The 15605-nt window shown below is 33.7% G+C and overlaps 3 protein-coding genes across 6 annotated transcripts; 1 reads left to right on the top strand and 2 right to left on the bottom strand.

Annotated features, from left to right (window-relative positions):
* The first annotated feature begins 1828 nt into the window (after positions 1-1828).
* On the top strand, positions 1829-3023 carry LOC125862415 (uncharacterized). Its single transcript, XM_049542476.1, has 2 exons — positions 1829-2014; positions 2529-3023. The coding sequence occupies exons 1-2, from the start codon at positions 1864-1866 to the stop codon at positions 2789-2791; spliced, it is 414 nt and encodes a 137-aa protein (XP_049398433.1). The 5' UTR covers positions 1829-1863; the 3' UTR covers positions 2792-3023.
* Positions 3024-5352: 2329 nt separating this feature from the next.
* Positions 5353-5706, bottom strand: LOC125862775 (uncharacterized). The gene has a single exon (XM_049542899.1). The coding sequence runs from the start codon at positions 5704-5706 to the stop codon at positions 5353-5355; it is 354 nt and encodes a 117-aa protein (XP_049398856.1).
* Positions 5707-9078: 3372 nt separating this feature from the next.
* LOC125861968 (chaperone protein dnaJ 49-like) lies at positions 9079-15293 on the bottom strand. Of its 4 annotated transcripts, none has more exons than XM_049541904.1 (3): positions 15143-15293; positions 11892-13080; positions 9079-9570 (listed from the first exon to the last, which is right to left on the bottom strand). In XM_049541904.1, exon 2 carries the CDS (start codon positions 12940-12942, stop codon positions 11893-11895), a length of 1050 nt encoding a protein of 349 aa, XP_049397861.1. In that variant the 5' UTR covers positions 12943-13080; positions 15143-15293; the 3' UTR covers positions 9079-9570; position 11892. The 4 variants fall into 4 exon arrangements, with proteins under 4 accessions (XP_049397861.1, XP_049397862.1, XP_049397863.1 ...); XM_049541905.1 differs by lacking the exon at positions 9079-9570 and adding an exon at positions 9686-9777; XM_049541906.1 differs by lacking the exon at positions 9079-9570 and adding an exon at positions 9933-9955.
* Between the last annotated feature and the right edge of the window lie 312 nt (positions 15294-15605).

Genomic DNA, 15605 nt, shown 5'->3' with positions numbered 1-15605 from the left:
TGCAACATAAATTGAATGAATCATGAAAAATCAAAAAAATACTTTAGATGTATTTTTAACCCTTCACTCTAGATATAAAGAATCAATGCTATGATAACAAGTAAAACGTTCTCATGAATAAATAGTCAAGACAAACGTTAATCATCATAAAAGAATCATAAACATTAAATATATTAAAGTTATATAACAATAACAACATATCCAATAATCTAAGTCATAGAACAATATTATAGTGATTGTTATCTTTATAAGACATTCAAAGTTAAGATAATATTTTCCTAAAATTTAAATATTTGATAATATAATTAATAAAACCTCTCAAAGAATTGATACAATCTTACAAAGCCAACATTAAATCATGATTAATTCAAATTGAAGTAAATTAGAGAAATTAAAAAATAAAAAGTAATCATAAATTTAATTATATACAATTTTTAATTATAACTATATCAATAATAAAATTTCAACAATATGTGCCTAATAAAAATTAGTAAGAGATTAGCAACAAACTATTATTTATTTTTTAATTGAAATACTGCCTCCGTCCCATTTTAACGACTATTTTGAAACAAGTATTTATATTATACCTACAACTAAAAAGGAACGGAGAGAGTAGTAACAATAAATACATAAATTTTTTTATATTCTACTTATCGTATTTTATTTTTTCAGCAGATCTGGTGGTCTCTTTTAGGTATGTATTTCCTTCATCGTTGTTCGTTTAATCTTGCCTCTTATTGGAATTTGTTTCTTTTTTGTGCATCTTCGTAACTGAATTTGGGGGTTTTTGGTAGTGGCTGAAATATCTGGTGAAGTGTGATTACTGATTTAGGAATTTAGGGTTTTTTGATCCGTCTGTGATGGATATTATCTGAATTTTAAGCTCTTGAAATCCATAGTTATAGTTTATCTGTTTGTGAGTAATTTTATTTTGGCTTCTAAATTAGCAAGTAATTGCAGCAAGGATTCGTTGTAAGAAAAGCTCTAGTGAATTACTATGAATTAATCATGTTCTGTTTTACTTGTAGCATTTTTGGATAATATTTATCATGAACTTTATGTATTTATCCCAATTTATTTGTGTTTCTTTCATTCTCATTCTATATGATATATCTATTGAGGCAAAAGTTTATGATTCTATGAAATTTGAGGTTTTCTGAATTAAACATTTAACAATTATCCTTACACGAAATCCAATGGATGATCTATCAAAAAATAAAAAATAAAAAAGGAGGAGGAGACCCTTCGGGGTGGCCTAGTGGTTTGGGCTTGGGACTTCCATGTTGGAGGTCTCAAGTATGAATGCAAGGATTTGTCTTTTGGGTTGAGCTCGTCGCACCAGACTTGCCTAGTGCGGGTTACCTCTCCTGTGTGGTTTGCGAGTTATTGCATAGGAGCAGTAGACGTTATTGTAACTGCAAGTACTTTCTATTTCTTATGTAGAAAATTTTAGTGAAGACTTGGGGAATATGTATTATTGGCATCTATGTAACCCCACCCAGGGATTTGGACTAGTGGTAAGAGCGCAACATGTAATGTGTGGGTTTGGTGTATGTCAGGGGTTCAAACCTTGCCACTGAAAAACCATGGTATTTTACGTGGAGATGGATAGAGGGGTAGGCACATTACTCACGGAGTTTCGAATCATGTGTTACTGAGCCTCGGGAACTACTCAGTCATAAATAAAACGATGGGCGCTTAGTATGTATTGTTTGTGACTTACTGCTGTATCACGAACAGATTCTCAGTTTGAAAATATGACATATTGCCTGCACATTACGCTTATCAATTCCCAGTAGTGTGCTTTCTTATAGTTTTTGTTATTCTGGCCAAAGCTTAATGTTTTAGACTTTCTGACAGAAAATGTCTGCATATGATAATGTGGTTGGCGGGAAGTTGAAACTAAAGGGAAAGGCATTGGATGTAAAAGCCGCTGGAATTAAGAAAAAGAAAAAGAAGGAAAAGAAGGATTATGATCAAATCTCCCAGGTTACAGAAAACGAGCTTTCAACTGGTGAGTAGTGATATCTTGAAGTGCATAAATTCTGTGCTTTTATTATTACTGTTCATATTTATTGATTCCTCCCACCCTTCCTCTGCAATCAAGTTGTAGTACAATGAAAACGATAGATGAATAATGGATTGAACAGTTTATTGTTGTGATTCAATCTGATGGTCTTAAAATCCCAATTTTCATTCATCTAATGGAAATATGCTCATGCATGGTAGTTTTTAGCGATATGATCAGTAGGGCTAAAAGTTATGATTTAACAAATGTTCTCAAGATTGTGCCTTCTTTGGGCATTGAGTAACTGCAGCTTTTGACACATTCTATCAGCTTGAATTTCATTTAATGGCTATTTGTCGTTCTCATAGTTTCCAAACAGTATTGGATGAGTAACCGAGGCGTATCCACTTTCAGCCTAAGATAAAAGAGCAAAAACATTTCAATCTTATGTGCTTGTGAGAGATGATATATGGCTTTTCTTGTTTACCCGCTTCACTAATGTATTTCTGACTGGATGTAGATGGTGGTAGTGGATCCATAGATAATTCCACCAAGGAAGAGACCACAGATGCAACTAAATCTGTTGGTGAAGAAAATGCCGGTCGCTGGGATGATAATTTAACCCCTGCAGAGAGGCGCTACATAGAACAAAGAGAGAGGATCGACATGCATAAGATGGCCAAGACTGCTAATAAATCACATCGTGACCGAATTGAAGATTTCAATCAGTACTTGGCAAACATGAGTGAGCACTATGACATTCCCAAAGTTGGCCCTGGCTAATTAAGAACAAATCTGAATTTTTCTGCTGCATCTCTGTATCTCGTTTGCGGAAGCATCTTTAGTAGCTACTATTTTGATTTTCGTATTCTGTAATTTAGCAGTTTCCTTGGATCGACGGGATCTGCATGGTCATCTTCTTTCTGAGGCTGAACCTCGCTATGATGTAAATTTTCAGATTGTATGTACTTAAATTGAAAGTTTTTTACCAATTTCTATAAAGTGAAAACACTTCGTCCCGCTGCCATTAGCACCTTTTTTAGTACTCCTTGAGCTAATCCCTTATTGTTTTCGAGCATTAAGAAGGTGGAGAATTTTCCTCAAATGCATGATTTTGTTTATTTTATCCTTCCCAGACTCCACTCGTGGTTTATGCTGCGTATGTCGTTTACCTCTCTTTGTTTATGTTAATTATGTCTTCAGTGTTTCTATCCTACTTGTGAAGATTATGAAAAAATATTCATGAAGTTTGGTAGATTTTTATTTTTTGTGAGAGTTAAATCATTTGCGTTTGATAGTGTAATTTTTTTATATACTATCAAGTTAAGGTTGATTACCAGAAAAATAGAGTAATGACCTTCTATTACCAATTAAATTGTAGTAATAGTGAAAAGATTATGTATCCTGTTAGCATATATAACTTGATCTACACATCAATGAATTCGAGTCATGGAATGAGCCACTAATAGATTGCCTACCTCTTAAGTGTAACCTTTTCGATTCATAATGTGAAACATTTTGTGCCCTAATCGTCGCTCCTATTACTTAGCAATTAAATAAATCAAGGCATATTACATGGGTGGTGGGATCTCATTGTCCCACATTCAATTAGAGTAGAAATTTCCCATATTTGTAATAGATGAGTCATTCTTGAATGTGACATGTCTTCTCTAAGAAAGAAAAATAGAGTTTTTCTTAAGAGAAAAGAAAAGGGGTTTAGTAAGGGAAACAATTCCTATATATAGTCAAGGGTTGGAAAGTTCTTTTGTATGCATATAATTCAAACAAACGCGTAAGTGGTTCATTCTCTTTTATTTTCGCTCGATGTCTGGTATTTGTATTGACTAATTCAGATTAGCAATCGAATAAGACCAATTAAAGGAGAAATCATTTCCTATCAAGATTGTTTCCGTATCTAAAACTCAAACTCGAGACCTCTGCTTAGGAGGGGAGAAATCATATTCATCCCAACATAGTGGATGGTTCATCTTGTTAATGTCTCAAAAATAAGTATAATTTCATAATCTTTTGCTTTTTATAGTTTTTAATGTGTGACACTTTTCAAAACGTATAATTTTAATACTATTTAATCTTTCAATTTCAACTATACAACGTCATGTGATATTGAGGTTTCAACAACCTAGAGGTTGCAATTCCATTTTTAAAATTTAAACTTTTATACTACTTGGACAAAATTTGTATAGTTACATAATTTTAGAAAATTTGTACCACTATATTGTATAGATGTCAAATCAAAATATGTCATATCACCAACTTCTTAGAAATTATTAGAGGAGAAAAGAGAAAAATGACCCCCACCCCCAACAACCCCACAAATGCACACACACAAACATCTCTCTCAAAATGCACTAGTTGATATTACAAGACCAAATTAAAAGGTCCCATATAGTGTACTCATATTCCTCTTACAAAAAGGCATGAGAAGAAGGCAAGAAATCTCATCTTCAACTTCCAAGAAATCACAAGATGAGAAACAAATAATGAAAAAGTTGTACACTATTATAACATAGGAAATTAAGCAACTTATATGGAGGTTTAGTCGAACTCAGTACTTTTGATTCAAAAACATTTATTTGTATTTATAAGTTCAGTATATATATATATATATATAAATTATAAATTTAGAATCCAATAACTTTACATAACTAGAATCTCGAACTCGTAAAGTTCATAATCATGAATATTAGAGAAAGGAGAAAAAAAATTCCGCTTGCAAATTATAATTGAAGTTGACAACTTTACTCATTCTTCGAAATTCCATAACATATGAAAATCGTGAAGTGCATATAAGTTATATAGGAGCGACTTTCTTGTGATAAACTAGTAATTGCAAATGAACAAGTAGGGGATGAAAAAAAAGAGTAGGGGGGCTTATTTTACTATACACTTAACCTAAAAACACAAGAAAACCTCCAAAAACTAATCAAAATACAAAATAATTAAAAAAACAACCACTTAGTGAAAGATCTTGTAGATCTATTAACAGGACATTATAAGATTCAACTACCATGAAATATCCATAAAAAACTATCTCAACTTGTTTAGAACAATATTATACGCGAAAAATAACTAAAATTTGAACTTATAATTTCAAAATATACAAATACGTTTTGTACTAAAAATCTTAAATATTAAACCCATGAACAAATAAAGCACGTAACTTAATAGTTCAAATTGCTCGAAACTTGTATATGTATTAAATAAAAGTAAAATAAAATAATAGATCTCAAATCGTATAAATCAAATTCCTCATGTTAGAACCCTTGAATCCATCCAGTTTAAATTCTAAATCCGTCTCTGAATCATTTTGTTTCTTCGTTTCTTCAATCTTCATCATCACCACCAAAGAACGAAATTGGATTATACAGAAGAAACAGAACAAGGAGAAGAACAAGAGCAACACCAACGGGGGAACCACTAGCACGATGAATAGAATTTGGCTCACCACTCGAAAAAATACTCGAAACAAAAGAGCCACTATCAGATGAGAGAAATTGAATTGTGAGAAGTAAAATTATAGGCAAAAGGAGTAATCCAATTGGGGTAAGAAGTTCAGAGATGAATTCAGTGATTGCTTCGCCATTTTCACCGATTAACGACGGAACGATCATCACTGCTATCACCACAACCGCTAATAAGGCCGCGTGTGGTGGACCGCGGCGTTGATCATCGATCATGTTCATGTTGATGGAAATGTGAGTGAATTTGAAGAGGAGTTTGTTTGCTGCTCTGTTTTTTTTTTTTTGTTTGTAAAGAGGGAAATGAGTAGATGTGTGGAACTTTTTGGTCTTATAACATTTTATTATTGAGTTACGTGTTTTAGTGTGTGTGGAGGTAGGGTGGGGTGGGGTAAGGCTCGAGTATATTTTAAAGGTATATATGTGCCTATGTGGATATCATAAATATTGCATAATTATAAATAGTAACGTGTTCACGTAGGCACATATATACCTTTAAAATACACTATTAAATAGTGCAGGGGTAAAATGTCCTCCATAAAATTTGGTATCGTAACAACAATTTTGGCCAATATTAGAGTATTTCGCAGACCATTTTTCCTTTATGTACCAACAGTTTACTGATCGAATAGAGACGANTCGAAACAAAAGAGCCACTATCAGATGAGAGAAATTGAATTGTGAGAAGTAAAATTATAGGCAAAAGGAGTAATCCAATTGGGGTAAGAAGTTCAGAGATGAATTCAGTGATTGCTTCGCCATTTTCACCGATTAACGACGGAACGATCATCACTGCTATCACCACAACCGCTAATAAGGCCGCGTGTGGTGGACCGCGGCGTTGATCATCGATCATGTTCATGTTGATGGAAATGTGAGTGAATTTGAAGAGGAGTTTGTTTGCTGCTCTGTTTTTTTTTTTGGTTTGGTAAAGAGGGAAATGAGTAGGTGTGTGGAACTTTTTGGTCTTATAACATTTTATTATTGAGTAACGCGTTTTAGTGTGTGTGTGGAGGTAGGGTGGGGGTGGGGTAAGACTCGAGTGTATTTTAAAGGTATATATGTACCTACGTGGACATCATAAATATTGCATAATTATAAATAGTAACGTGTCCACGTGGGCACATATATACCTTTAAAATGCACTATTAAATAGTGCAGGGGTAAAAGGTCCTCCATAAAGTTTGGTATCGTAACAACAATTTCGGCCAATATTGGAATATTTTTCAGACCATTTTCCCTTTATGTACCAACAGTTTACTGATCGAATAGAGACGGGGTGGGGGCTAAAACTAAGACTCTGCTCGTGAACGTAATGATATAAGTTTGCCTAACTGTAAGACCAATTGATCGAACAGAAATAGGGTGAAAATGGGGGATCAAGCTAATATTCTGTTCGTGAACGTAACAAAGATCGAAAGGGCTCAAGATTTTAATCACGAGTGTTATGAAGCAAAAACAAAGAAATAACAACTAGTCCTTTTCAACACTTTCAACTAATTTGAAAAAAATAAACACAAATGACATCAGACGCACTTAATTACTTTATTTAAAGTCATTGAAAGATACAATTTGTAGAATTTTCTTTTCTTTACATTTCTAAATGCTTGTATATTTGTCCCACTCTATGTGATGAAGTCAAATGAAACAATTTAAACATTGATAGGTTATTATTTTAAATAATTTTTTTTTTTAAAAAAAATAGAATACTAGCCTAACATAGAATCTCCACTCTGGAAAATACTTACACACTAGGGTTAAGAATTTTAATTTTTGTAAGTTACTTAAAAGGATGGCAGTAGGTCTATCGAAAATTTCTTTAATTCATAATAATTGGAATAGGATTCGTATATATTTATTTTATTTATCAAATTATATTAAATATGTTGTTATACTTAAAGACCCTCGTTTTTTTTCATTCAGGATTGATTTCTTAAATGACTATGCAACTAAAAAGTAAAAACTATTATTTAAAGTGTGACTTTCTTCTTAATTTCAATTTTTCTTCAACAAAATAAATGATTTTCTAGAATTATAACTATTAAGTTAGTAACTGAGAAATTAACTCCTCTCAGAAGAATCATATGACATCAACAGTGTCATTAACGAGGGGCTTAGGAAAAATCACATTCCTATTAGAATATACCACCATCTCTAAATAATAACAAGTTTTGGTGTCAAACACAAGACTCGAAAGATATCAATCTTTCTATAAAAAAATAATGCGTTAATTTGTACATATCTCAAGTAATTTTATGAAGTATTGATAAAAATACATAATTGTGACGAAACAAACAAGTATGCATGTAGTTTAGTTGTATTAAAGTCGAAGTCTTTCCTAAGGGACATTTTATCTGAAACAATAAAAGAAAGAGTATATATCACAAATCAAATTAATCAAGATAAAAAATGAATATCGATCACCGAATAAATTTAAAAAAAAATGCTTAGTTGTGTTAACATACATAGCAAACGGCAAATAACAACAATATATTCAATGTAAACCCACAAGTGAAGTTAGAAGATGATGGTGTATACACACTCTTACCTTTATCTTATTAAGGTATTAATTCCCACTTTGTGCGGAATCCATAAAAAAACGTATACCAACAACAATACCCAATGAAATTTCACTAAATAGGGCCTGAAGAAAGCATCGTATACGCAGACCTTACCACTATCTCATGGAGATAAAAAAAACTCATTATCATATGAATTTTCCGTACGCAATCTTATTATGCATTTATTTGAATGGAAAAGAAGAAAGACAGTGGTGGAACTGTAGCATAGTCAAAAACAAGTGGACAGTCACTAATAATTGTTAAGGAGACAATTAGTATGAATTTTTCAATATTTCTGACAGGTCTCAAGATTCTAATTTCGAAAGTTAATTTCATCAGATCTATAGACGACACACCATGTGACAACTAAATTAGAAAATTTGATTTCAGATCCCAATTGAATCAACCTAACAAAATTACTTTAGAATAATATATCAAAAGATTACAATAATTAACCCCACATTTCTCTTATTTATTCAAGGCCATGATTCATCCGACCTTTATTTAGCGTGACGATAATATAAATTAAACTTGAATAAAACAACAAGAATTCATATAATCAGTTTCAACTTGATTGGCTTGTAAGGTAATTGTTGATGCTCGTACATCTACATTTGTAAAGAGGTCCAGTGTTGACACCTCTTTTCGTATTTACTATATGACACGATTCGAATCAACGCCTCTCATGTTAAACTATACAACAAGAACATAGTAGAGTTTATACAGACCCTACGCCTACACCCCTTACCCAAGGAAGGTAGAGAGACTATTTCATAAGACACTCAGCTCAAGTGCAACAACAAATTGGAGCATTTGTTTGACTATAAAAATTTCTCATTTAGAGTAAAATGGAAGTATAAAGTTTGATTGTTTTCAAAATGTTTTCAACGGAAATAGTGTCATATAAATCGGAACGGAGGGAATAGGATCTAAGATACTGCACAGATCATAGGGTAATAAAGTGCATGTAGTGGATACAAACCTGGAGAGGCATTGACTAGCTTCTGAAACAACTGAGTAAATCAGGAACTTCGGGAAAGTTTCGCGTGCGTATTTCACTCACCATACAGTTTAACAGTCTGAAATATGCATACGACTAGCTATAGTATACAAGATTACAAGGTATCTATCTCGGAAGCAAAGTATTATAAAGCACTGGAAAATATGTTAAAAGCTTATTTCATCATATTTGCATTCCTTTCAGTTTTTCCTGCAACTAACCAGCTGTATTAGCAGGTTATGGAAGCGATTAATAGATGGGAGTACCGAGCACTGCAAAAATAACAATACTGCGAAAAGGGAAGTGTAAATAAGGTGTCAGCAGCCTCGATTCTTTCTTGGTCATTAAGATGGGTGTTGGAAAGTGAACAAACATCCATAACAATACGAGAACGATGGTAGGTCAAAACTTGTGGAAACAAAGCTTCATTACTTGCCTTATCTGCCAAACCAAGCCTTTTCTTGGCATACAAAAATGTCCAACTAGCACCAGAAAGCTTCATCCCATCTATAGTCAACAGACCTGCAAGATCAATAGAGCAAAAAGTAGCAAAATTACTGGCAGTCCCCGTTGATATTTGAGCATTAGGGTAATATGTAGAAAGGTTATATGAATATATATCATGCCTTGACTTTCGATTTGCACACGATAATAATTGAGCTGCAATTCTATCTATTCAGAGCCTGCTACTAAGTATTGGGGAAGATCTTTACGTAATTGCATCAATACCTCAAATAGAGAAATCACAACATTTTAGGCTACTTTTTGCACTAAAAGAATCTGAAATAACTTGGAAGTGGGAAGGGTTTCTCTGTACATATTCGTGTACACTAGTAGATGTCATTCAGATGTGCATGAAATACAAGATGGTGCAGCATTTGCTCCAAAAATTGCACATAGCAAGAAGCTAAGCCTCGGGGAAAAAACTATCTAAGACATCAAATCCACAAAGTCATCACTATATAAAAGAGAACTGCCGACAAACTAATCTGCAAAGTTTGATAATATGCAACAAGAAGACCTGAAATACAGCTAAAATATACGGAAACAATCATAGTTAGGAAATTAAGATCTTACAGTTATAAGCAATACAAACAAATTTTTTAACATTCCAGATACAGCTTTAAAAAAGATTCTATTAAACTAGGCTTCAGTCAGTCATCTTTCAGGCATTCAGGATCAAGGATAAAGAGCGACGAGTTTCAAAAAGAAGCTGCATTGCCCAGGCCCAGAATATAATCCAGCCCACTGACGTCAACCTATCCTTCCACCATGTCTTCCACTTAGAAAACAAAAGGGCGCAAGAACTAAAGATGACTTATGTTTCCCCACCCCTCTCCACAGATGAGCTAGAACAAATCTTTTATGGGAAAAAAAGATAAGGAAAAAGAAAGCATTCAATTAGGGGAAAAAACAAAAAAAAATTATGCCCCTCTTGTAGCACTACCACCATCAACGTGAAGAACTGTGTTGTCAGTACAGTAAATTCCTTAATACAGCCCCTTAAAAATATCATGACAGATAAAATAGGATACTAGAGAATGAGTGTCGATATAAAGCTTCGAGCAGTTCAGAGAAAATATTGGATTAGCAAGAACTCAAACATGATAAGAAGACTCCAAATTATAATATTTTTCAGAGAAAGTCTATGTTAAGAAAAATGTTGGGTTGCTATGGATTGTTCATTCACAAAAGGACATAACTCATGTCTCATACCATCTATATCACCTATCTTCACAGGGAGATAAGTTAGGTGGTTAAAACTTGAAATAGTGCAAACACAGAAAACAAAATGAATTTATGCCTCAAACCCAAAATGGGACCAACCAAATACATACATCATAACTGTCAACCCAGCAAACAATCCATATCATTGTATTGCTCCAAAGAGATACATGAGGTAGTTGAAGGAGAGCAACCACATAAAATAAATAAGTTACTTTATGCTTAACTCATGATTGATCCTTACACTTATACATGGTAAAGTTGACATCCACCATACACATGTAAGTTTAAGGGGAGAAAATGGAAATGACATACAATAACTCTTGAAAGAAAATGATATGGCAAACAACAACTATTACGCCTTAGTCCAAATAAGTTAAGGGGGAGAATGATATGTAAACAAAAAAAAAAAGATAGTCAAGAAATTACCTTCATATTCCCCCGTTCCCTTCACTCTCCCCACAGAACGAATTTCTAAAAATCATGCCATGCCTTAAAAATATGAATGGTCAAAATTATCACTTTCATATGGGAGTCCGGAATACATAAAGGTTAGCTCATGTTGTAAGACCTCAAACACCCTCAAACATATATTTTGAAGAGTACTAAGATTTGCTTAAAAATTAGCAATGCTAGACGAGAAGTACTTCAGTGGTAGGTCTGAGCTAGGGCCAGTGACTGAGACAGGAGCTTCGGGTGGGCGAGGACCAATGACAGCTATGTTGCATCGATTTTTTATATTTTAGAGTGGATGGAAAGTTTATTTCTCTCTTTATCTTGAATACATCAGAGAACTTTATTTCTCTCCAACTTCCATTTCTGAATCTCAATGCAAAATATATCTTCTTGTGGTAATGCATACTTCTATATACCTGTGAGGCTGGGGATGAACTAAATAAAAGTCACAATAATTTTGGGTGCCATAGATACAAATTGATCCCTGGTAGTACACTAATTGTGTAATATGTTGAATGAATATTGACTAGTTTAGGTCCTAAGGATGACATAAAACTTCCCAGAATTTTATACTGATTTTGATAAAATTCAATAAATTCAGTACAGCAGGAAAGGTTTTTCAATAGGAAAAAAACATACAAGTGAAATGAAACTTAGCTAACCTCATGCTACTCCAAAAGTTTGAAGCCTATCACAGTGAGGAGTTGGGTACTTCCTGTTCCATTGTCGCCTCTGGAGTTCTATATGACAGTAACGACCAAGCATATTTTTGTAATCCCTAATAACATGGTCTTCAATGTTATCTCGATCAGGACTACCAAGAGGATACTTCTGATCAAATTCATGCGATTTAACAAAATATTCTACTCCATGTTCTTCGGTCATCTTCCTAAACTGATATTGGTAGTTCTTCTGCAAAGAATACTCAGGCTCCGAGAAAGGAAGATAAGCAAGTAAGATGATGATTAAAAATGGCAATAACTGAAGGAGGAGAAGGAAGTTGGGCCCAGTGGAACCTAAATCCTCTCTCTGGGGAGCAGCATTTGTTCTTGTCCTGTAAACATGAGCTGTCCTAAACATATCGGAACGACCAAAAAACGCTCTGAAAATCTCATCAGGATCAAAATCATCATCATAATAGCTGTGCCCAGTTCTCCTCCTGCGCCTAACATTATGCTGTTGATTATACTCGAAATCCTCAGCCAAACCTGTCTGGTCATACTGCCTCCTTGAATCATCATCACTCAAACACTTAAATGCCTTGGATACTTTCTTAAATGCCTCTTCAGAGCCTGGAGCCTTATTTTTGTCGGGATGAACTTTCAATGACAGTTTCCTGTATGACTTCCTAATCTCCTCAACTGAACAACCCTTCTCTAGACCAAGAATCGCGTAATAGTCCTTCTTAGTCTTAATTTGCCTAATCAACTGCACATGTTTGTCAGTATAGTTCCTCTCCCCATCGGATACCTCATCAGACTTAACACGACTCGTGTCATTTTTCATATTTTCAACATTTCTAACCTCACTTGAGGACTCAGGAGTTGATGACTCCAGATTTTCACAAGCAGCCAAAAGATCTTCCACAGATAGATCATTGTTAAGGCGCCGTGCAATTCTGATAAACTTGAGTGCTTTCTGCTTATTGCCAGTTGCAATTGCCTCCTTGGCAATACCAATGCACCTTAAAGCCTCATCCTTGTTACCTTCCATTCTAGCGTTCAATGCAACAACTTCAACTCAACTTGACAAGAAACTCTAAAACAGAAAATCACAGCTCTGAAACAAAAACGCGATCTTCTAGAGATCACAATACTCAGAGAGATACAAGCGCTTGCAATTTCAATTCACCTGATAACCAAAAAATACCAAACAAATTACTCAAAATAATCACACAAAAACATGCATGAGCACTTTACAATATTAGTCAATATCAGATCAATCAGGACAAGAAAAAAAACACAATCTACTAAAGATTGTGATAAACATACAAAAGCTGTGATTTAAAATTGATTTGACTACCAAAATGCATAAGAGATTGCTCAAAATTAGCACACGCGCATGTAATGAAGTATAATAGTGTTGATCAATATCACAAAATCTGAAAATAGGACGAATAATGAAGCAAAAAACGAGATGTGGAATATTATGGCTTGAATTTTTTATAATTGTATTACTAATAAACTAAATCCACTCAAAAATAAACATACTACAAGGATCACAATACACACGAAAAAATAGTGCCTGCAATTCAATTCACCTTATCACAAAAGATATCCAGTCAACACTCAAAGTCACCCAAAACTCTAATGAAGCAATAATTCGACAAGATATTAACTATTAGGTCTTAAATCATCTACTAGAAACCACAATACTCAGGGAACCAACGATTGCAATTCAATTTTTCTATATCATAATACCTAAGAAAATTGCAAAATTAACAGACAAAAACGTGTAATGAATCAGAATATCGATGAGATACGAAATTGGGACTCTGTTTATTTAAGATTGTATCACAAATAAGATGTATCCAACCAAAAATACACATCTCACTAGGATCAAGAAATATAGGGAGAAGGAACTATTGCAAATTCAACTCACCTAATCACCAAAATACCAAACAAGTTACTTAATATTAACACACAAACAGAAAATGAAAATTAGGCTTCATTGGTTGAGAAATAAATGAACATCTGATAAAAGATACAAATTCTACTACAGATCATGATACACAGAGAAACCGTGACTGCAACTCAACTCACCTCACTGCCAAAATACCAAACAAATCACTCAAAATTATTACAGGAACACATTGAACTGTTATTATGTATTACACACGAACTAAATCCACTGAGAAAGCGAAATTCTAATAGGGATCAGTATCACAATACACAGAGAAGCAGACCAGTTCACTTCCCCTAATTACCAAAATACCAACCAATTTCTTCAAATCACACACAAACATGTAATGTAGCAAAAACTGATGAGATATTGAAAAATAGTGATTGAACTGCCAGTAGTTGTATGACAAATTAATTAAATCTACTGAAAAATACTTGTTCTACTAGGGATCATGATACACACAGGAGTGTGATCGCATATTCAATTTTCCCAATTACAAAAATACCCAACCAATTGCTCAACTTCACATATAAACATGTAATGAAGCAAAAAATTGATGAACTATTGAAAACTAGTGCTTGAACTGCCAATAACTGTATTACAAATGAAGTAAATCTACTGGAAAATACTTGTTCTACTAGGGATCACAATTACACACAGGAGAGTAATCGCAATTCATTTTCCTTAATTAGGAGAATATACAACCAATTGCTCAAACTTCACATATAAACATGAAATGAAGCAAAAATCAATGATTTTTTTTTTCAAAAAAAAGGTTTTAACTGTCAATAACTGTATTACACTGGAGATCACGATACAACTCAATTTCCTAATTAGGAAAGCATCCAACCAAATGCTCTACTGAAAAATATTTGTTCTACTAGGAATCAGATACACAATGGAGCAGGATCTCAATTCAACATTCCTAATGCCGAAAATACCCAACTAATTGCTCAACTTCACATATAAACATGTAATGAAGCAAAAATCAATGAAATATGTAACTAAAAAAAGGCTAAGAACTGTCAATAACTGTATTTACACTAGAGATCACGATAAACACACGAAGGAGCCTCGATCGCAATTCAATTTCTTAATTAGGAAAACATCCAACCAATTTCTCAAATTCATATATATATAAACACATAATCAAGCAAAAAAACATAATCCATAAAATATTGAAACTTAGAGCTTGAGTTTCATGAAATTGAATCGCAAACGAATCTCATCTGAAAATTCCACAAAAACGTTGATCGGAAAAAACTGTAATAGCTGCTCGGAAACTACTCACCTGCTACCGGAAGTGAAATCGAAAGAGACGACTGACCGACCGGACGGCGAGCAGAGAAAGAGGAGATTTTGAGAGTCGCAAAAAATGAGAGATGTGAGCAGATTTGCGGTCTTTATAGTCGGACCAATTCACACGCGCCACATCAGTGAAAGAGTCGTATATTTGACGACGATAATTATTTTTTTTAATTATTTTATTTTATTATATATATATTACCCATATTTATAAGCCAAATCAGGGCTAGGACCAACACAGCAGCAAATAGTTGTACAAAATGCAACATAAAGTGTACAGGTGACAATGTCATTTCGTACATGTATATGACAATGTCACGTTCTATCTGGAACAAAATGATCATTTCGTACATGTATATGACAATGTCACGTTCTACCCATATAGAAATTCCTTTATCTATTTGCAATTTGACATCACTGGTAATGCTTGATTTGGCTAGAAACAACTT

The sequence above is a fragment of the Solanum stenotomum genome, chromosome 4 (genome assembly GCF_019186545.1).
Source record: "Solanum stenotomum isolate F172 chromosome 4, ASM1918654v1, whole genome shotgun sequence".
NCBI lineage: Eukaryota > Viridiplantae > Streptophyta > Magnoliopsida > Solanales > Solanaceae > Solanum > Solanum stenotomum.
The sequence above is the reverse complement of the archived record's forward strand: the minus strand, read 5'-3'. Positions and strand labels throughout refer to the sequence as shown.

What these genes read in the sequence shown, in the direction of transcription:
- LOC125862415 (XM_049542476.1), top strand. Translation starts at nt 1,864, where the DNA reads ATGTCTGCATATGATAATGTGGTTGGCGGGAAGTTGAAACTAAAGGGA. An exon ending in AGAAAACGAGCTTTCAACTG is followed by an intron (nt 2,015 to 2,528) that starts GTGAGTAGTGAT and finishes GACTGGATGTAG; the next exon opens with ATGGTGGTAGTGGATCCATA.
- LOC125862775 (XM_049542899.1), bottom strand. Translation starts at nt 5,706, where the DNA reads ATGATCGATGATCAACGCCGCGGTCCACCACACGCGGCCTTATTAGCG.
- LOC125861968 (XM_049541904.1), bottom strand. Translation starts at nt 12,942, where the DNA reads ATGGAAGGTAACAAGGATGAGGCTTTAAGGTGCATTGGTATTGCCAAG.